Genomic DNA, 23,641 nt, shown 5'->3' with positions numbered 1-23,641 from the left:
TGTGGCAGCCTGAACGGACTGATGCATAGAAGTATTCAGGAAATTGGTTGACACAGATCTGGGGCTCAGGAGACAGACTTAGGTGAAGCATATGATTTGGGAATAATATATATATATCTATTTATAAAAGTAAGGACTGACCATAAGACCTTGTCTTGTAGGAGATATTCTGTCTAAAGGTCTAATATGAAAATACTTTAAGTAAAACTAGTCTGAAAAATATCAAATGCACACAGTTCTTTTTATTATTAAAATTAGGGCATTTCAAAATTAAAAGTATTTACATTTAAACGTGAAACATCTGTACATTATTAAAATTAGTTTTACTAATTAGAATTGACAATATCTTATCTATACTTTTATACCAAATAAGTGAAGAAATCAACAAAAAATAATTACTGAAACTCCACTGTGGATCAGTATAAAAGTCTCCAATATTAACCTGTACTTTCCCAGTAAGTATAAAGATGAGTGTAAATGCTTCTTAGACAATTGGCAATCACACACATGTTCCACTGCTATTCATTCAATAATATATACAAATTCAAACCTGGCAGGTATGAAAAAGGTGTTTGTTTCTTTTTGCAGAATTTATCACTTATGAAGTCAAATAAAAGCTTATGTCACACATACCAAAGATTTATACTGTACATTTCTAATACAGACATGTGAAATATTAACATGTAGAATTTAAAATAATAAATATACATATCGTTTATAATAATTGGGAATGTTAAAGATATGAACTTTTATGTACAATTATTCAGATTAAAACATTTTAACTTTAGGTTGTATCTGCAAATACTTCTCTTTCTCTCCGATTTGATCTTTTAGCTCAAGGAAAGTTAAAATGGAGTACATCTGTAGATATAGAGTTCAGAATGTGTGTTCAGTCACTTGTTTCTGTGATAGTTATCTTCTGTACCATGTTGGAAAGATTTTCAGACTCCAGATCTTCTTTGCCATTATCTGAATTTTCTGATGAGATGTAACAACCAGAGTCCCTTGGGCAGTCATCTAGTTGTGACTTATTTAAGGAGATGTCTGGGCTTAAGGATAGGGGCACACATTCATTTTCTTGCTCTTGAACATCTGTAAATGGAAAAGAAGGCAGCAGTTAGGCAAAGCCAAAAAAAGTTTTATTCATGCACTCATTTATCTTCAAGCTCTTTCAACTGTTCTAACTTTGACTTCTTATAATTGAAACTTCTATAAGTAAATAACATATTTTTTTATTATAAAAGAGATATTTACACTCAACTATTCAAACCACTGTTTTCTTAGAAGACAAAGTTTCCCCTTTGTTGCTCGCTTGCAGTTTCATGGAATTCATGTTAACTGCTTGCATAAGCAAAGATCAATATGGACTCTCATTTTACATTAGTGATGAGTTGCCAAAGAAAGCAGATTGTATCCACAGTGTGACTGATGCCTTGTCCAAATACTCCTTAAAGAAACATTAGAAAAAGTAATTTGTAGATTATCCGTACAGTCCATAGTCCGTAGTGAACAAATCTAGAATCATGAAAATGTGGATTAGTGAATAAAGGATCACTGTGGACAACAATGTATAACAGGATTTCACTTACTTGGAGTTTAAATAATAAAGCTTGGAATATTCAGGATTTCCCTACGTTTGCATTTATCAGAAAAATAGACATAGAAACCAGGTTTCTTTTGGGTAGTAAAATACCACCATTTCATCGAATCTTATTTAGTTTGTTTCGTATATCTGTTTGTAGTTCTAACAGTCATTTATATTCAGATTGGTAATTGTGTCATAAAAGCAGTATTTTAGATTCAATTGGTATTATCTTTTTGAAAAAAAAATATTATTAGTGATGTAACAAAAGATTTTTCTAAAGAACCTAAGTAGCCCTGTTAAGTTTTACTCTTCTCAAGAATTCTTTAGCATCAGCTTTCTTTTTGTTAACGTGATATTTCTTTCTTTGCCTTCCCTGACACCAGCAAATGAGTATTTCTCTGCATTATGAGATGGACCTTAGTTCTCAGCTATATCAACATGTTTTATTCTTTTCCCTTCTAACCTTGGAACTTACCTCACTTTGGACATTTGAATAGCCCCACATTGCAAAAACCAAATATATGCATTTCAGGGTGGAACAAGACCTCTGCCTTCAGTGGCTACATACTTCATCCCATTCCAGTCGGAACAAAGTAAGTATCAACTTCAAAATCCATGAGAGAAAAAAAATGGTGTAGTTTTCCTCAATAAACTCTTATAATGCTGAGTAATTTATCTTTAGGAAATATCCCTTTATCTTATCTACACATCTGCTTTTTAATTGCATTTTCTAGGCTCTAGCTACCTTGCCAACATAGTTTATGATCCATTGTGTATCTAATTGTTGTCAACTAGAGAGAATTGAGCCCTGGTGCCCCACAGCATCCTATGTTTAACGAATTAACTTCTCTTTAGTGTACCTGGAATGGTACTAGTTATGCACTATCTATGGAGAAGCTGAGAAAAAAGTTACTTAAATTATTTTCTGTGGTTTAGATAATGAATACAGGTTGAGAAAGGTTAGAAAAAATGATAAAAATCATTTTTTAGTCTACTCATCTTCAAAATGAATCATAACAGTCTTTTTAATCTTTTCCTCAAAGCTTTTATTTGCAACAATGAAAACACATTTATACCATTTTCCAAATCTTCTCTACATTTGTACAACTGCTTTTAACTATGGATTCAACTATCAAATATTTAAAACTAGTAATGTTATAACTAGTTCTAGGTATAAGGAGCTTTAATTTTAATATGCATCTATTATGATTGTTATTTTAAAATTTAAGCTACATGAAGGATTTTCTATTTATTAGTCATAACAACATTTATGTTGGGGGAATCTCTTAACCTACTTGATATTCATTAGTCTTTGTGAGCATCCATCTCTTCACTTTTGTTTCCAAGTGTGTGTGTGTGTGAGAGAGAGAGAGAGAGAGAGAGAGAGAGAAGGCAGCTCTGAAATGGGACTTCATTCTCTGAGCAGAAGCTTTCTCCCCTGCCTCTGCCTGTCTATCTTATTGCCACTGAAATGAAGTGAGCCAGCTCTATGTTCCATTATCCAAGTGTTTCTGGAAAAGGGCAGAGTAAAAAGCCCTTTTGTTTGCTTCCTGTGACATCAGCAGTGACCATCCTATATGGAGTGCAATCCTCTTAGAATGGTTGTGGGGATAAAGCCATGTTTCTCCAAATTATATTTGAGCCTATCACCTGAACACAAAATTAAAATTACTGAGCTACTTCCCTTCTGACTGACATCTAAACAGGATTTGGCATAATTAAAACTGCTCCCAATACCATGTTCTATTTAGGTTGATTACTGATTGTGGTGCTGTCTTCAGTATATAAAATTTAGGCTTAAAGAACTCTGATTTCCAAAATTAGCTCTTTTCCTTTCAAAAAAGTAATTACTTAGCTTGTTATTTTATCCTCAGAAGGTTTTATACATTCATCTCAAAGGGCAATGAGTAAACAAACAATAAATAAAAATTTGACTTTAATAGAGAATGTAAATTTTTTAATATTAGTAATAAAATCTATTTGTTTTTATTTTTGAGAAACATTATATCACATTCTCTAAATTCTAGGAATTGGTTTGTTTTAAATACAGGTTACTTGTTGCAGAAACCTTTCATCTGCAATTTTTATGGAAAAAGGAAATAGTTTCTCAGTATGAAAGTTATGCAGCACTGTAATTTACAGAACAGCAGTAATTTGCTAAATGATTTCCTAGTGGAATGAAAACATGACTGTGCCTCCTCAAATGCTTCCCACCAGGCTTGCAATAATTTCAGGCAGGTGATCAGCTGGAGTCCCTCAACTGTAACTATAAAAAGAAAAGGCAGGTCATTATGTTATATTATGGAAATGAAAGCTATATAGCATTCAGTTTTTGTATGTGGTGGGTCAAGATTTTTTTTATTTTATTTTCTACGTTTTGTCTTATTTTTCATTCTGACACTAATGACTTAGAGATTGGCATAAACCTAGTATTTGTGCTATGGATAGTTTTTCTAGCAGAGGGGATGAGTTCACAGTAATGCATCCATATTTTCTTTCTAAGTTATTTAGTCCCTTCACGTGACCATGAAACAGTAAAGCTAACTGACCTACCCAGAAATCTCAAGACTGTAACCTTTATCCCATGGTCCAATCATCTGAGCTAACTACGCAAGTGACATTGAAATAAAAAATAGTTTGCTTCCAAAATTACAGACTTGTCATAATATAGCTGAGTGCATCTTTATACCAAAAAGTTTCTGATAATATGTTAACTTAAAAATTCCATATGTATATTTGTATATTCCATTATTAATATTATGTAAAAACATATATGTGCATATAATTCACAAATGAAAGTATTAAAATTTTGATAGGTTTCTTCTGTAGTTCACAGATCATCTATAATGTTTTATAATTGATTATAAGAAAAATCAAAAATTAAAATGCTACAATTTTTCAATAAAGTCCTGAATAGTTTGCAAATATCCCAAAGGCTGTACATTTTCAAATCTGAATATATTGGAGGATTATTAAATAATTTGAATAAGGATGTTTCCTTTTGCCGCCAGCAAAAAGCAGGCATAATAAGTCCAGAAAGCATTTTCAAATCATTCTGTACTCTATATAATGAAAATAAAATAATTATGCTAAGAGAAATTATTTAGGAAATATTTTGTCATAAAGAACTAATTTAAATATTAAAATATTTTATTCATATCAGATTTTTTATGTAATTATATAAAGTCCATGGTTCAACATTTCAAGATAGTTAACTGTGGAGATAAAAAGTGTCATGGTGATTATAAAATAATTATATTGGAATTGTGACATTTAATTAAGTATAGGCAATCTCAATTATACTAGAAGTGAAGAAAGCTTTAAGGAAATCAAATTAGATCCCAATTGTGTGAAAAAGTTCTCATACTCTAAGAAGAGAAATCTGTCCTATATTCACATATTAGAAAGTTAAGGATTTGATAAAAAATATAAACTACTAGTTTTGCTTCACTTTCCCAAGTTTCTATACCCATATTCCAGATTCTGACTTTACTGTCTTGATTGCCTTAGGTATGAAGCATCTGTTGCTTTGGGCCAAGTATGATAAAATAATGCACTCTGAAGTGCATAGAAAAATGCCTGGTCATTCAAAGTACCCAGTAAACAATTAATATTTTTATATTAAAAGAATATGATATTTAGATTAACTAAAGGAAATATGAACTAAAGAATATTAAATATGGAATTTTGTGGGAATTAAAATGAAAATACCTCGCAGCTCTTGGAATTATCCTCCTATTTTTCTCTATCCTGGTGCCGTCTTTAAAGAGGAAAAACCAGGGATATACCTCTTAGGAAGGCTCAAAACTTCAGCCTCATGCTGTAGCTACATTTGAGTCACCTTAACCAAAACTCAGGCATTCTTCAGGTAACTGTGGCTGTATTTATTTGTCCAGAGGCAGCATTGTTCATGGAGGAATATTTGGTAGACAATATGGTACAACTCTTGGTTATTTCTAGTTTCGTCTTAAGCACATCCTTAAATCACATGAAAACTTTAATTTCCTAATTATAGTGAATATTTGGTATAAATTTCATTTGAATGTTAACCCACCCTTTGGGAAAAAAAAATGATAAACAGGAATCCCCTCATGGAAAATCAGTGAGTCACTGTTGTTTTCCTTAGGCCCTTAGAGAATATGGAGTTAAAATGACTGTCCCCCTTTTTATACACCTCTCTTTGTATCTCACCATTATAGTTAGTCTACCCTCTAATGAGATGGGTGCTAGGGAGTAAATCTTTTCACTCATACATACAGCAACCTCCACTTGTACTATGCTGGCTGCTTCAGTAAGAGTAGAGGCACACTCGCTCAAGATTACAATCACTCAGCAACAACACAGAGAGCACTGTTAGGCTGCCACTCTGCCCAATCACACATCCCATGAACAGCTTTGGTCCCAGGAAATATTTACCCTTAGTTGAATTGTTGTCCTATTGGACTATTTTGATAGTGACCAAATAAGATGAAAAACGATCATTTTATATTGCTTAATTAAGAACCTTGGGAAATCAATTTTATTAATCCTATTTTCTTGAGATAGCAAAAAATTAACCTAATTGTATTATTTTAAAAATTACGATTATTTGACAAAAATGGGATTACCCTGATCTACAATTTGCTTTTACCATTTAATATGTTTTGGACATCTTTTCACATCAGTATGCATTTCATTCTCTTAACATCTTCATCCTACTTTGTTTGTATATATCAATTTATTTGACAAATTAATTAATGATGAAAGTTCATATTGGTTTTAGTTTTTTACTAAAATTATTAGTATTTTAACTAGTATTTTTATACATTTGTATGTAGAAGTTAAGCAAATTCTTAGCACTGGAATTTCTGGATATAAAAATATGCACATTTAATCTTTGACAGTTTTTACATTATTGCCCTCTAGAAATGTACTCATTTATATTCTAGCATACACACATGCATATGTAGTTTATACATGCATTAAATAAATCTTAGCAGCTCACATCAACAGCCATTTGCATGTTACAAAAACTTTAATGCAGGAGGTGGGGTTGCAGAGGATTTTAAGTATTATAAGCAGAAAAAAAGTCTGGCTTACTATTTGAAAATTTCTTTACTCCCTCACTCAACATTTATTCATTTTACAAGCATTTATTAACAATTCTTTTAATGTAAAGCAGAGAACTAGAGGCTTTGGGAAGACTCATGGTAATAAAGGATTCAGTCTTGTTCAGCCAGGGTAATTACAAAGCCACGCCTAGTACACAATGCAATACAAAAAGCACAGGAGTGCCCTGCATGCACAAGTGCTACCAGTCCCTTAGGTGGCTGAGGTGAAAATTCTATGAACTCCTTTCTCTCGGAATTGTTCTCTGGTAGAAGAGAAAAATGTTTATATTTCATTTTATTGTTTTTTTTTTTAATTACATAAACTATGGCACCTATTGTGATTAAATCTTAAGGGTAAAACCAAAAAAGAAATCTGAAGAAACTATGTTGCATAAGGACAAATAGCTATGACTAGAAATAGATATTAAATGCATATTTATAAATACAGAAAAGTAAAATGCCTAAGTGCCTTCTCTACTCTGTGTATGTAGATGGTTAGCATATCTTTTCTTAAAAGCTGTATGTATGTTTCTTTAATCCAGATTCAAATCATATGGCAAGTGGTTTGGAAACACCAGGTACGCATGTCAGGGACTAGGGCACCAGGCTACCCTGGCACATTTTCAGGCCAACTGCTGGACTGCTGCTTGGCATAACTATAAATCTCCCCTGCTGGCAGCTTGTGTTCCAGACTCCTGACTGGGCCTTGCCATTTGCCCTGCATCGTTTTGGGCAGATAGGCAGGTAGGAAAGCACAACTGGGGATAGTTGAGCAATGAGGAGCTGCTGTGACCACAGCTGGTGCCAACAGCCTGGCACACAACCCACCCTTCCCCCTTCCTCCTCACTGAGCACTGCAAAGGTTTCAGGTACTTAAAATGTATACAGATTCTAGTACAGTTTGCTTATTTACTGAGTTTTTTTTTTTTCCAGTTTAAAATTTAATTATTCCTGTGCTAAAGGGAAAACAAGATATTTCCATCACCCATTTTCCCCAAGGACAATAGTACACATCCTTATGGACACACTTTTAAAACACATCAAAGTGTTTCTAAATGTGGAAAAAAGGAACAAGTGCAAAACAAAGAGAAAAAACATTAACTATTAACAGCAGTTAACTTACTCTAAAGAGATATTTCTCATAAAGCAAAGGGGTCTTGAAGGTTATGTTTATGGAACAACACACACAAACACACACACATTCTCTACTCTTTTTTTTTTTTTTTTACTTGCTGAGAATGTTTATTCTAACTAAATAGTCCATTTTAAAATTCAGATGATAGAGAAATCCTAAAGTGCACAAAATAAACAGATTCTGCTCTTTTGCTCCTTTAAGAACCAAGTCGCACCCTAATCTTCCTTCTCCTTCTTACTTCATCTAGATTCCTAGCTGAGGGAGCTAGTGACCTAATTCTGCTCAGTTTTAATGCAACACAGGAGCAAATTCAGAATATCTCCGTACTGGTCTTGCTAGGATTGCAGAACCCCAAAGTCATTCTCCACCTCCATAGGTAATCCTGTGATCAGCTCTAACACCACCTGCCAGCCCTTCTATCAGCTTGTTGGAGAAACATCTTTACCTCTTGTCAAGCAGTGACCTAAAAAGTTTAATCTGATTTACATTTTCAAGGTCTAAGTGGGTGCAATGTTATCTATTCTTCCCTAAGAGAAAAGGAAACTTGCTTGCTCTAAGTCTTAGGCTTCTGTTTTTGTCTCTGTCCCATCCCCATTCTCATGGTCCCTCCAGAAGTATAATTAAAGGATCACATGGAGCTTATGGTCCCTTCTACATTATTTCAAAAATTTACACTTGTCCTCAAAACAGGTGCCCACTCTGCTCAATTTTTATACTGAATGATTGGCAAAGCAAAACTTTGCAGTTCCCAACCTAAGAAGCAGTGAAGCTCTAAACTAGGAATCTATTGACATTCCCAAACTGACATTATTTAATGATCAAAATAAAATGTGTACATTAAATCCTGGCCAATTTGCATACCCTATTCTTCCACATACACACAAAAAGCTAACTATTTTTAACCTATGACTGGTACATCCATTTGTTTTTAATAATGTCTTAGTTTTATATAACCATATTTTTACCTAACCATATAGTTCTTTATCATTCAAGGTACATGAAGGTTGTACATTAAATTTTGGCATGGTTGTAGAAGGTACGATTCACAGAGTAGAGACTAGATAAAAATAACCATGCAACAGCATGATACTGAATCATCAGAACTCTATATCTTATCAACAAATAAAAGTCATTCTTCTTTATTTCTTGAGCAAAGCAGTTGCATAGAAGATAAATAGCTTTCAGTCAGAATAGCCTAGCATGCAATATGCATCTTTTTGACATGTATATTCTAATAGTACTCTAGACTATAAGATTAAAATAAGAAAAATCTCTGAGTTGTATGTTGACAACAAACACTAGTTGAATCTGCATTTTTTCCATTTTTCGTCTCCCAGAATTTGGCTCAGTGTGTATATCTTTGTACATTACTATCTATTATTAAAGGATCGACTTCTAGTGACCTTCAAGTATAGTTTTCTAAAGTTTTATAAGTGAAATAATTTGGGGGGTTTGTACTTTTTTATATCAAACACTGAATGTCACATCATGCTTTGGAGATGTTTTTTGTTTTCAGAGAGCAGGGTACAGTAGACTGTATTTCTAATATTTGCATTTAGGAGTCTGGTTTCTAAATAAGTGACCTTGAGAAAACTTCTTACCTCCTCTAGTTTTAGTTTCCCTACCTTGCAAAGAAAAAATTTGGGTCAGATGGTTTTTTAAAATTACACTTAGCTCTAATTTGGTATCATCTACAAATTATTTCTTTGTTAACATAAAGAGTAGATGGGTGATGAGGAAATTGGAATGAAGAAAATGAGTGGATGCCAAAAGTGGCCCAATCCTTTGGCACTGAACTGATCTTCCCTCCATGGGTCCCTGTTGAAAACTGTTGTATAGCTGAAAGCCCTGCTTGCCGAAGTCCCCTTCCACTTACAGTCCTGTTGTAATGCAACCATAATAGCCTTCCACTTTTCAGGGAATCAGGCTGTTGCAAGCTTTCTGTTCCACTTAAATGTTAACTTCCACTTTCTGAGTTGGAAAACTGAACTGAAGCTCTTGTGTAAATTGGCAAAGTAGTAGAAAATTTCAATTTTCAAATATTCATTGTTCTTTTCATATTTACTAGTTCGCATGTGTGGAAGAAAGAACTTGTGTTTTTATAGCAGACTGCCTTGGGTTAAAACTCCATTTCTGCTACTTATCTGTTTGGCCTCTTTGAAATTTATCTCTAAAATGCTTTCTTATCTGCAGAATGGGCCAAATTCCTACCTGGCTGGTATTGTAGAAGAAAAGTAATTATATACAAGTCTTCAAAAACTACTCAGTCTTCTTCCTCCCTGTACTTCAGCATCAAATTATTTGGGAGAGAATTGACAATGATACTGACCATTATCAATTACGAGAAATCTACAGAATCTATTTTTTAGCCTCAGAGTGCTTAGTGAGGAGATATGTTTTGAAAATGACAAAATGTGAAAAATGTGGTGGGGACACTCTCTTTACCTGAAAGATATTGCTACCTCAGTTTACAGTGATCAGGTTTGTTTGCGCTTGTACTGTTGAGTACATTGACTACTTAAGTTTGACCTTTGTCTGCTTCTGTGACTCTTCTCTCTGCATCTTCTAGCCTTTGCAACTTTAAAGAATGCATATAAATACCTAGGCCCAAGAATAAAATCATTCTGAAGATGTCAAATTAGTCATCCATGTGAACATTCTTTGAAGAGGATGAAGATCTGTGCAAACTCAAGACAGTGAACAAGAAGAATATGAGGTACAGTTTCTAAAAAATAAACTAATACCTATTAGATAAAAGGCCAGTGCCTAATAAACATGTGCTGTGCAACTATGCCCATTTTGTGTGGCATATGAAAGAGAATATAGGGAAGGCCACAAAGGATCAGTCAGGAAGCCTGGGTCTTAAGTACAACTTTCTTCCTTAGTTTCTATCTGACCTGTTATTTGTAGTGTTAGGAAGTATAGCATAACATCTCAAATACTGGTCTTAGCTCTTCAATTCAGGTACATGAGCTTAGACAAGTTATTTATCTTTTTGATTTCTCATTATAAAAATAGGGAATGTACAATTTAGCTCACAGAGTTTCAGAGAGCATTAAAGAAGGTAATAAATGTGAAGACCTTGGCTCAAAGTTTTACTCAGAGAACATGTTCAAAAAAAGTAGTTAGCATTTAATATTACTTTAGAAAGAGAAGATTGGATTAGATGATCTAAGTTCTTTTTCATCTTTAAAATTAGACACTTCCGCCTCTCCCCCCTTTTTTTTCCTAACAAAATACTCCTTGCAGATCTTGGCATGGCCTAAACTCAAGGTTCTGGGAGCCTGACCAGATTCAGTAAGAAGAGTGTTCAGATTGGGCAACTGTAAAAACAAAAGCTGTCCTCTCATCACAAACCCAGTTGGTGTAGCCAGTATTCTGCCACGAGTGAATCTTCATGTATTACTCTATCTTAAGTTTATACTTACAAATACATAGAACCATCTCAGATAATAAAATTGAGTGTTGAATATTTTTGCAAGCTACTATAACATTTTGAAAGAATATTAAAAACACATACGAGATGTGACTATATGGTAATGAAATGAATTTTCTTGTGTGGCACAAAAGCTCATTAGCTTAGAGCCATGCTCAGTGCTGTTCTACAGAAGTTGCATATGACATTTCTCATAATGGCTCATGCTGTCACTAAGTATTTGTTTCTGATTCCCTCAGTCTTTGGGAATGCAGACATCCACTTGTGTGTAAGTTAATGGCTCTGCAGAATCTGAATGAGTTGCTCAAAAAAGTCTTTTCATTTTCTGAGACCAGTAAGGAAAAAAAGGTCCTCTTCCTAATTATATATTTGACCAGAGTTGTTTCCAAATATATAAGAAAATATTTATTTTGTGAGAAAGAATGCTTTATATGATTCTCAGTAAATAAAATGGGGGCTTTGTTTTTAACGATTTTACTATTTACATTAAACTATGATTATCAGCTAGGGAGAAGAGTAAACTTACTTTCTTCATCAAGGAGATTTTCAGCAGCTGATAGTAACCTCATCCTGTCTTCTGGGTTTTTAATGTTTAATTCAATGAGATGACTCTCTTTTATATCCTTTAAATCTTCTATGGCCTCATAACCATTGAGTAAAAGTGTTGATGTGTAGTCCTGTGTGGGAGAAAAAATATGAATAATATAAGGTAGTCAGATTCAAATATTTTATTTTTAGTTCTCTTTAGATTTAAAGAAAGTATAGAAATACATATGGAAATCAAAGGTGCAAATAGAACTTTTGCTGAACTTTATTATAGTTGTACTAGTTTTCCACATATGAACTCTAGGGCATTTAAAATTGTATGCTATACAATTCCAACCTTCTGGAAGGACAAATATAAAGAAGAAAATATTACCTTAAGCTGGACAAAGCTAAATCACGGATCAGTTAAATAGCTGGATCATTCATCCCTTTGGGCATTTTTTCACTTCTCAAATAGCTGTATTGACAAAGCTAGAGTGTCCTTAAATCTATCAATAAAGTGCCTCTAATAGAGTATATTATAGTACTACTTTTGAATCTGCATCTCTTCTTATTTGCTCGATTGCAAAAACAGCTATCCTCATTAACTTCTTGGAGTAGATTAAAAAATGAATTTGAAATAGATACAATTTATATAAAAAAGTGGACTTAGCATTTTGGTTATAAATCTAAGGAATCCAAGACTTTCTATTTAATTAAAAGCTTTTATTAAGCTTTTACAAAAGCACTGCGACTGGGAAAAGTATTGTTTCCTTTTCTCAGAATGTATGTCTTGCCCATCATTTACATCAAGATCTATTAGTTCATAGGCTTCTGATTTCAAAGTCTGTATGCTATTTATGTAATCTCTATGCTAACAAATTCAAAGTGAAGTTGAATGTTTTCCAGCTTCCTCAAAAATTCTTCCCATTATACTTGATTATTATTTTAATATCCTTATTTTAGTTATTAAAATTGAATAAGAGAATGTGTTAAAATTTTAAGTAATCATGAAGAACTTATTACCAGCCCTTTATGGACAAAAGAAAAGGAAAAAGTAGCAGTTCTTTTAAAATTAATGCATCCTTGAAGGGACACTGTATTAGAAAAGAGAACACCAAAATTCCCATTCTGACATAACCATCTAACTGTGGGTTCTTGAGTAAGTTATTTAACTTCCTTAGACCTTAGTTTTCTCATACAACAAATGAGTAGTAGAGGCAAGATTCAAACTTGTACTTCCTGCAAGGGGTGCCCAGTTTGAGAGCACTAGTAGTAATATAGGAAGGCCTGGAGAGTGTGTCTACAGACAAAAATATTGATAATTGAGGACAAACAAGGAAGGTTAAATTGGCTATTGCCTTAATGAATTTTGAAAACTAGCAAAGTACTACTATGTTAATTTTAAAAATGGATTGCAAAACAGTAAGTTGAGTAAAGCTAGGTGTACTGTATGTACACACCATTTAACAAGGTAAATATTTCGTAAAAATTTTGCTAATATAACGAGAAAATAATTGGATTATAAATATAGAGAACAATTTCCTTAACACAATTATTTGGGCTTAATGATCACTGTTTCCTAACAAATTACTTTTAAAACAATTATATTTAGTTATCTTAACTTGCTTTTGATCTCTGCTCTATAGAAAATACAATTTCATTTTTACTTTTTTCTTTTAATTTTCTGGATTTTTATTTTTACTCTTTATACTCTCTATCATTCTCATTTACATATTTTCTCAGAGCCTTTTATTCTCCTAGGTATTTTTTCATTTTACACTGCACTTTCTCAACATTAATCTCTATTGTCATTGCTAAGTACCATTAGAGTTTAGTTCAAAGGATGTTATATCGAGACCTGTCCTTGCATAATAAAAGTAATAAAGGAGAAACAAGAACTGTTCTTGGAAAACAGATTTTCCTTTGTTCTAAGTCATCTATTTTTTAACAATTCTGTACAAACACTGATCCATTTCCCTCAATTATTCCTTCCATATGCAACGAAAGTCAAATAGGCACAGGTTTGCTAACCTGAAGGTGAATCTTCTCTAAGAACTCCTGCAGAGTCTTGAGTTTCTCTCTTCCACTCCTTCGTTGTGCCTTTATTTTCTTGGGAGCTGTTTCTTCTTCTGAGATGACATCCACATAAATAAATTTGAAGTTTCCCACCTTATTGTTCAACATTCCTGTCCACATCCCCATTGGTGTTTTGCAGATAATGTCTATGATGTCTCCTTTCTAAGGACAAAGAAATATACAAATCAGACTAGAGAACTCTGGTGCTATGACGATTGGTAGAAAAAAATAATGGATCATAGAAAGTTAGAATAATGAGGGCATTGTGCTAAGGGGATTCTAAAATAAAAGAAATCATAGAGGAAATTTCCTTTAAAAGTCCAAGGAAACTATTTACTAGTAATAATGAAGGAAATGTTCTTGAAGAAAAGCTTCTACGTGCATTTGATGACGTTTGTGTTTTTTATATCATATCAACTTTTCAACTTTTATTTGTAGAGCACAATGTAATTTACAAAACACTTTTGTACACATAAAGTCATCTTATGTCCAGAACACACCACTTAGGTACATACGTGAGGTGTCATTATTACTCTAAATATTACTAAAAAAAGAAACGCGGACTTAAATAATTTTCCAAGATTTCAGGAAGTTAATGACAGAAGCAGAATTCAAGCCTAAGCTGTCTGAATTCAGAAATGATGCACTTTTTATTAGTTCTGTCAAAGCAATATATATGTAGCAAAGCTCAAGCCATCATTCCTAGAGGAGCTCCCATATTGGGGAAGGAGAAGAAAGAGAAGTCTGTGACTATACCGATGCTTCTAGTTCATCTGAAAAATTCATCTACAGTATAAAATAAACCCATCTAAAGTATTGCATCTATCTAACCTAATGAAACTGTTCAGAACTTTGTACAAACCAAATATGTAACAAAATTATGTGTGCATTAAGGATAAATTATGCTACTTCATCATTCTAAAGGAGATAATACTTAGCTTGAGCTCCACAACAGTTTGAATTGAAGTATGAATGAAGCATACTGGAATGGACAAACCAGTTGGTCTTTTTCTTTATTCATGTCTGAGTCTAACTGGCTACAGACTGCCAGTTATTGACAGGAGTATAAAACCTCACAGGGGTATTTCCTTGCAAAGAAAATTGACTTTTATGCAAATACAGTGTCTACATTTATTTTTATTTTTATTATGGTGACATTGGTTAACAAAATTTAAAAGACATAGTTATTCCCTTAAGACATAACTTTCTACTCCAGGGAGGACATTATAGTTTCCGATATTTTTGCTATTCTAGGAGTCTACCTGCAAACAAAGTATTAAGTCTGCTACTAAAAATATGTTTTTTCTGCTGCTCCATGAATCCATATTCTTCCACCTAAAACACAAATTGTATTTGTAATAGTAGAATTCAATGTGATTAAAAGATCTGGTCTTTCTGATTTGTGATTGCTAATCTGACCCTATGAGCTGTTCATCCAGGTCTTCTCACCTTTAGCTATAGGGCTAGATGAGATCAGCTAAGCAGACCCAGAAAGTTTCCCAAAGCTCTAGACGAAGTTTCTAAGCATGGCAGCTCTCTGTTGCATCCTTCTATTATTGTTTAAACTTGTAAAAGGGTATACATTCCAGGAAAGCTCAGCAAACAGAGACCCAATTTAATTTTGTATAAGATGCTTTTTGGAAACAATAGTATTCAATCTTCAGTGGTAACTGCATGGTTCTTTTTGTGTCTTAGGAGAGCTCCACAAACATGCCTTAGGCAGCACCAGTGGAGGTATGCTGGCATAATACTGTAGGGAAGGTGAAAGCTATCCTGAGTCAAAATGTATTTAATTCATTCCCTTTCATTGCCCTCCCCCGACAATGGTAACTAAGCTACTAGCATCCCAAGACTTGGACTAAGAAATGACGAAGGAGCTAATTGTGGGGAAAAATGTTTTCCTCAATCTCCAGCCAAGCTCACTCTGATTTGATACCACAGAAGGGATAAAAAGAAGTGCTTAGTGCCTTGAATGTGAAATAATAATATCAATACTTCATAACTTATCATAGTTATTGGTTAACATTGCCATGGTGTTGACAGTATAAAAAATTCATAAATTCTGTCCTTTTAGCTACATAGCATTTTATGTTCCTGAAAGGAATAATTTAACATCTATGAAATATTTTAGCATTAAACCTTCTTCTATTCGTGCTGTTGTAACCATCTCCTCCCCTTGAGTGAAAGCAGGGCTATGAAAATGATGAATTTCTCACACATGACCATGTTGTGTTATACGACAGAAGGGACTATGCAGATGTAATTAATGTTCCAAATTAGTCAATTTTGTAATTAAAAGGGAGACTATCTAGATGTTTCTGACTTAATCAGGTAGGAGCTCTTAAAAATAGAAATTTGAGGCATGAGCGAGCTTTTCTCCCACAGGCCTTGAAGGAGCAAATTTCCATGTCATAGAGAGGACCATGGCTGGCAGCCTCAAGGAACTGAGAATGGCTCCCAGCTGATGTTTAGCAAGAAAGCAGGAGCCTCACTCCTACAACCATAAGGAACCAAATTCTGGTAACAGCCAGTGAACTTGGAAGAAGATCCAGAGATTTAGATGAGATCATAGTTCCAGCTGACACCTTGATTTCAGCCCAGTGAGACCTTAAGTAGATAAGCCATGCCCAAATGTATGACTACAGAACTGTGAGATAATTAATGACACATTTGTGTTGGTCGAAGCTCCTGAGTTTGTGGTAATTTGTTTCACAGCAATAGGAAATGAATACTGAGAACAAGAGTAAGAAGAGGGAACTCAAGAGGGAATATCATCGAGAGAAAGATGTCTATTTACTCCTGGTAACCAATTTAAATACCGAAGTTGCCCAGCTAAGTGTGGTTCCCAAGGCCTTTGCTCTGCTGGACTCTTGCCTGCTATCTCTCTTTCCTCTCTCTCCTGGCTTTATTATTTTTACTCGAGCAAGTATCAGGCAGAGCTACTCAACTGCTTTCAGAAAAATGTAGATAATTCCTTCTCCCCGATAGGCTCTGATCCTGCACATTATATACATAACAGCAACTTACACTAATAGCTTCAACAGACTGATTCTTCCCCCGTACCTAGTGTGTTTTGTTCTAATTCTTGCCTCACTAAACCGGTCCCCAGTTTTACTACTGGGAAGAACACCCAGTTCCCACTGCTTGTGCTTCTAAAACAGATCATATAACCAGCATTAGACAAACCATACAGAAAGCAGATATGATGTGCACGCACCTTGATTTTGAGGGAGTCAGTGTCATAGGGGCTTGGTGTGAAATCAGTATGCACTCTGGCACGGCCACAGAATGGGCCTGAGTAGGGGCCATCATCATCAAGTCGAAAGCTGTCCCGGTTACTTGTACCATCTGAACAGCTTGTTATTCCACCTGATGAAGGCAAAGTGGAGGTTGACATTTCTCATCGAAGGTTCATAAGCATCATCTGGACACAACTAGGCAGAGATAATGCTGAAACATTGGATGGCAGTCTCCAGAGGGGGTTCTAAGGGACCCATCCTGTTTTTGCTTCCCAGTCACTCTCCATCAGGCACTAGCTTTCCATAGTACATTCTAGTTAATAAAATTCTTCCCACATTCAACATCACAATTTAGAATTTTAAAACTTCCAGCAGAAATGAATACTAATAATATCTGAATTTCACACATGCAAAAATATATCCTTCAAATGTTTGTGCAGTAACTTTTTTCCCCCACAAAATCACTGTTCCATAGCCAATAGGAAAATAAGAATAAAATTTAGAATATTTGAAACATCTGGTCTTTGCTATCCATCTCCAAATAACAGAAGCAGTTAATTTAATAGGAAATGAAAAATAAACTTTGTAAAAAAAAATTTAAAGCCCTTAAAAGATTAGAGGGATGTATAACAGTGTGCATATAAAAAAGTTATAAGGCACCCTACAATATCAGTAGTTTCATCCAAATATTGTAACATGAAATGTGATTGAACTCTGAGTGATATCCTTCTTAGAAAATATCAATGCTTTTAGAAAATCCTTGTTGAACATGTACTGATGATATTCCTCTTATTTAATATTATATATTGCTTCATTCTTTATTCACTAATGCTGGATGGAAACCTAAAACATAATGTCAGAATTGATGTAAATGTCCTGCTTTTTTTGAGAATATTGAATTACAAAAGGAAAGGAAGAAAAAAGTAAGAGCAGGCTTGGAGAGAAGAGTAGAGGGAGGGCGTGGGAGTGAGGAGAGAGGAGGAGAGAGAGAGCAGACAGAGAGAGAGAGAAAGAGAGAGAGATAGAGAAAAGAGAAAAAAGAAAGGAAGGAAGGAAAGGAAGAAGGAAGGAAGGAAGAAAAGGAAGGAAGGAAGGAAGAAGGAGGTAGGAAGGAAGGAAGAGAGGAGGAGGAGAGAGAGAGAGAGAGAGAGAGAGAAGAGAGAGAGAGAGAGAAGAAAGAAAGAAAGAAAGAAAGAAAGAAAGAAAGAAAGAGTTGTTGTTAAGAAAGAAAGAAAGAAAGAAAGAAAGAAAGAAAGAAAGAGAAAGAAAGAGAGCTAGCAGGAGGGAGGAAAATGGAAGGAAGGAAGAAGGAAGGAAGGAAGGAAGGAAGGAAGAAGGAAGGAAGGAAGGAAGGAAGGAAAGAGAAAAAGAAGAGAAGAGAGTGAGGGAAGAAGAGACAGAGAACAGGATTTTATTATTTATCTGCATACTTTAAGTTATTTTAAAATTTTTGACTCAAGATAATGTTTGTTCTCCCCAGCACATATTTTTATTTTAGGGATGCAGGTTTAATCACCTAACATGATTTTTTTTTGAGGCATATCCCCAGGAGCCCTGCTGACCAGTGTTAAAAGTTTCAAAAGAATACATAATTCTATTTAATATATTATGTATCATTTTAAACAATAGCAATTCTGAGGTTCTACACATCCTACATTTTTCACTATTTCTTTTATCAGGTAGCTATAACTTTGTTGCTAATTTGACAAACAAGTCCCAGAGAAAGAAATGTGTTATTTTTCATTAACTTAACCCAGACCTCCCATCTAGGACCTTGTTCCTTCTTCCACAGGCTTACTTGATGAGCTCTGCCCACTGTAGAGACTGTCCATGGAGTCACTGGCTTTGAGGGTGGTCTCTGTGTGGGTCCCAAGCATAGGGTCACTGTTCCGACATGGAAGGGCTTCCTCTCCATCTTCTTCATCCTTCAGAAAAACATCAGAGTTTAAGGTCGGAGAACTGATTTCTACAGAGATGTTCACTGTGTGCATTGACTTAACAAACAAGACTGTAGTTTAGCAATAAAATGCTTAGGAATACATCTACATAAAATATGAGAGTCATTAATCTTTAGTTCAATTTCTAGCAAAACATTTTATTCTTGAAAATATTGTTTAGATGAAATATTCCAGATTATGGAATTCAGCTGAAATTATAATACTTTATTTTAAAAATTAGGTTGACGCTCTGATCACGACTACTTAATCAAAAATGTTAAATTATTGAAATCTATGCTTTATCTGTTTAAGAACTTTTGTTTCTTCATGTTCTCTTTATCATCTCTTTACCACTACCATCACTAAGCCTTTGAGATCTGATATTACAAGTTTAAACTCTGTATAGTTGTTTCATTTCAGTTATATCTCATCACTAGATCATTAGATATGAATGAAACATTCACACTTTGCAATTCTTAAGAACAGCTTATCTAAGAAACTTTACAAATCTCATATTGTGCTTGCCACCTAGTCAAGTGAAAAGCAAATCTTGGGTAAAATTATAAAGACAATTTCAAAACAAATTACATCTGTTTGAAAACATCTCAAATGTTTTTTATATTTAGATAGTTTGGACAAAACCTAGGGATTCTTTAATATTCATCAAAATGTAGTTTAATATTTCTCATTTTTGAGCATTTCTAAATATTGATAAAACTTCAGAATATACATTTGATATACACTCAGTTTGATTCTCTGTTTTTATCCATTCCTTTATTCATTTGTTCAGTCACTCAATACAAGTTTATAGAACATTTTCTAAGTACCTGGCAGTATTTGGGGAAATAAGGATACCATAGTAAACAAGATAAGAGGATCCTTGCTCTAATGAGGTACATTTTAGTGTGTTGGGCTCTGTGTGCATGTGTGTGTGTGTGTGCGTGTGCGCGCACTTACATAGTGTTTGGGGAAGTGTGTGTAAACAAAATAAGCAAGACAATTTCATGGAATAATAAGTGCTATGAAGAAAATAAAACTGGATGATATGAGGGGATTAGCTACTGAGATGAGAGTTGGGGAAAGTTGGCTAATTTAGATGGAGTAGCATCCAGAGACCTTCCTCATAAGGAAATATATGCTCTGAATTCTTGACCTGAATAATAAGAAGATATATCTTATATGAAATTTTGGAGACAGTTTTCTAAGCAAAGGGAACAGCAAAACCAAAATAACTAAACTCAGAATTCACTTAGGTTATGCAGGGGAGAACAACAAGGCCAATGTCACTGCAGCTAAATGAAAGGAGAGTATTAGGATATGAGCTAAGAAAAGTAAACTGGAGCCAGATCATCATGAGCTTTACAGACCACATGTGGTGGTCATGGAAATGTGCCACTCAGATCTCTTGCTGTGAAACCCTTCTTTACTGACCACCTCAGCTACTGCCCCTCTTTATCCACCACTATGTTTGCATGGAAGCTATGCTCTCTGCCAATGACTGCAGCAGTAGGGTACTAGTTGAGTCCATTCTGATGAGATGTGAGGCTCCTCTAATGGAAAACTATATTTCAAGGACTCCCCATCAACTCGACCAAAATTTTCTCAGAACAGTGCTGAAGTCTGAGACTACTGATTCTCCTTTCCACTTCTCCTTATACAGATATCAGGCCTTCCATGCCAATTTTTTCACAGGTATTTTACTCCCAAAATCTTTGGTGTCTGCTTCTCAAAGGACTGGAATGAACATGCCACAGTAAGGGAATGCATTGTGAAGGTACTGTAAAATTTTAACCAGGAGAGTGATGTGTTCTGAATTCCACTTCTCAGAGATCCTTCTGAGTTTAGCGTGGAGTATGGAGAAAGGTGGAAGAAAGGAAATCAATTAGATGGTTATTAGAGTAACTAGGCAAGAGAGGTTGATTACTTAGTCTAAAGCACAGATAGTTTACATGGAGAAATCAGGGGGTTTAGGTATACTTTAGAGTTAGAATTAAGAAGATATGCTGATGAATTGGTGTGAAAAGTGAGAGAAAGAAGAAATTTTGAATAATTCTTAGCTTTCTCCTTCCCTATCTTTCTTTCTCTCCCTCTCTTCTTTCCTTCCTTCCTTTCTTCCTTCTGTTCTTTTATCTGTCCATCCATCCTTCTTGGCATCTAGAGTAATAACAGTGTTGTCTATTGGTACTTGGGAGAGAGGACAAGAAAGAATTTTTTTTTTGTATAGCACAGAGAATAATTCAGTTTGGGATATATCGGGTTCCAGATAGTTATTGTACATTCAAGTGATGACATTAAATAAGCAATTGCTTGTGTACATATAACAGATAAGTAAAGAGGTCATAGCTAGAGATATGATTGTGAAAAACAAAGTCATGAGACTAGGTAAGAGAGAGTAGAAGAGAGTAGATTTAGTAGAACAACCATAAGCCTCGGGAAGATTCAATATTTGGAGGGATAGGACAGAAAGTAGAAGCAAGAAGTGAAACTGAAAAAGAAGGAAGGCCAGAATGCCTAAAGAAACCAAGAAAAGATACTGTTTCATATATAATAAAATAATCACTTGTATTGAATGCAGCTTAAAAGTAATGTAGGAAGATAGAAAGTCAGCCACTGGATTTGCAATACAGAAGTCAACACTGATTGTGATGACTGTTTTAATGGAGCACTAGGGACAGAAGTCCTACTGAAGTGGTTTCAAAAGAGAACTGACATAGGATGTATAGATCAATGGAATAGAATTGAGAGTCCAAAAATAAACACATATACTTATGATTCATATATTTATGATCAATTGATTTTCAACAATGGCGCCAAGACAATGCGATGGAGAAAGGACTATCTTTTCAAGACAGTATTAGGACAACTGGATATCCACATTCAAAAGAATGAAGATGATTTCCAACCATGCACCATATATAAAAATTAATGAATCATGCTCCAAAATTTAAGAGCTACAACTATAAAACTCTTAGAAGAAAACATAGGGTTAAATATTTTTAAACTTACATTAAGCAATGGTTTCCTAGATACAATATCAAAAGCACAAATGAGAAAAGAAAAAGTAGATAAACTGCACTACATTAAAATTATAAACATTTGTGTTGCAAAACCATCAAGAAAATGAAAATAAAATCTACAGAATGAGAGAAAACACATCATATTGCAAATAATATATCCGATAAGGGACTTGTATCCAGAATATGTTTTAAAATTGCTTAAAAGTCAACAATAAAATAACCCAATTAAAAAGTGGACAAAAGGTCTGAATAAACATTTCTCCAAAGAAGATATGCAAATGGCTAATAAGAACATGAATGGTTTCTCAACATCATAAGTCATCCGGGAAGTGCAAATTGAAACTACATTGAGATTTCACTTTGCACCCATTAGGGTAGCTAGCATCAAAAAGACAGACAATAACAAATGTCGGCAAACGTGAAAGAAATTAGAACTTTCATGCATTGCTAGAAGGAATATAATGTCAGTTTCTGAAAATATTGGAGTTACTATATACCTAAGAGAAATAAAAAAATATATAATTCCATGCAAAAACACAAATATATTCATAGCAGCAGTGTTTATAACAACCAAAAAGTGGAAAGAACCCAAGCATCCATCAACTGATGAAAGGATAAATAAAAGTGACATCTATAAAATAAAATATTAGTTGGCAATTAAAAGGAATGAAGTACTGATGTTTTCTATAACATAAATGACATGTGATCTTCACATACTACATGTGTGATCTTTTTCAATGTCAGTCTCTTCTTTCAAAATGGGAATAACAATACTTTCTTCCACCCAACTTCTGGGCACAATTATTGAGGGAGAAATAATGTTGAACTCCTTCCTAAAGCACAAGTATTTTTATGCCTAGAAGAACATATTAAATATTTTAAGAAAAAGATAATAGAAAAATACAAGTGATTAACAGAGTACACCTACCTTTTCTTCAGAAAGGGCTTTGATGTACTTTTTACCCACTCTTTTCTTCATTGTCCAGGAAATAGCTCTCATTTTTTTACCTAAACTTCCTCCATGATTTGCAGTTTTATTTTGTTCTTTACTTTCATTTATAGGTTCCCCCTCATGTACCTGGTTAGAATTATTTACAGAAGACAAGATAATAAAAAGCATTAATCTGAACATTGTTCTATTAGCATAACATAAAATAATGTAATTAATATATTTTGTAATATCTAAGACATTATATAGACTGTATGTGAAACAAAATATATTCACACCTCACCCTTAGCTACTTCTCATATTTCCCTTGATCACCATAGCAGTGTTTCTCAAAATGTGGTCCCAAAAGACCAGCAACCTCAGCATCACTTGGGGACAATTTGCATTTTAACAAACTCTTCAAGTGATTCTGGTACATGCTAAAATTTAAAAACAATTGTAATTAAGTATTGCCATACTAATCCCCTTGCTGTTTCTCTATGTTCTCATCAAAGTTTGTACTTACTTTTGCCATTGGCTTCTTCTGGAGATCCACAAATATATCCCTTCCTTCATTCCCATTTCTAATCACATGCCAATTAATAGGAAAGAAATTTTCTGATTGGTCACCCTATTTAGAATAGCCCACCCTTGCCCATACTCCCTGAAT

General features: G+C 34.2%; 1 protein-coding gene across 2 annotated transcripts in view; it reads right to left on the bottom strand.

The window, feature by feature from the left end:
• Positions 1-224: 224 nt before the first annotated feature.
• The window catches only part of LOC120596636 (SAM domain-containing protein SAMSN-1), a 42,842-nt gene continuing 19,425 nt past the window's right edge, over positions 225-23,641 (bottom strand). Inside the window, exons 3-8 of one of the 2 annotated variants that reach the window (XM_039855155.1) lie at positions 22,972-23,121; positions 18,888-19,014; positions 17,068-17,219; positions 13,806-14,012; positions 11,773-11,923; positions 225-1,092 (exon numbers count right to left, since the gene is read on the bottom strand). In XM_039855155.1, the coding sequence (XP_039711089.1) occupies positions 890-1,092; positions 11,773-11,923; positions 13,806-14,012; positions 17,068-17,219; positions 18,888-19,014; positions 22,972-23,121 (990 nt within the window). In that variant the 3' untranslated portion in view covers positions 225-889. The remainder of the gene's footprint in view (positions 1,093-11,772; positions 11,924-13,805; positions 14,013-17,067; positions 17,220-18,887; positions 19,015-22,971; positions 23,122-23,641) is intronic. The other variant, XM_039855154.1, reaches the window with a different exon arrangement.

The sequence above is a fragment of the Pteropus medius genome, unplaced genomic scaffold, assembly GCF_902729225.1.
Source record: "Pteropus medius unplaced genomic scaffold, Ma_sr-lr_union100, whole genome shotgun sequence".
Lineage (NCBI taxonomy): Eukaryota > Metazoa > Chordata > Mammalia > Chiroptera > Pteropodidae > Pteropus > Pteropus medius.
The sequence above is the reverse complement of the archived record's forward strand: the minus strand, read 5'-3'. Positions and strand labels throughout refer to the sequence as shown.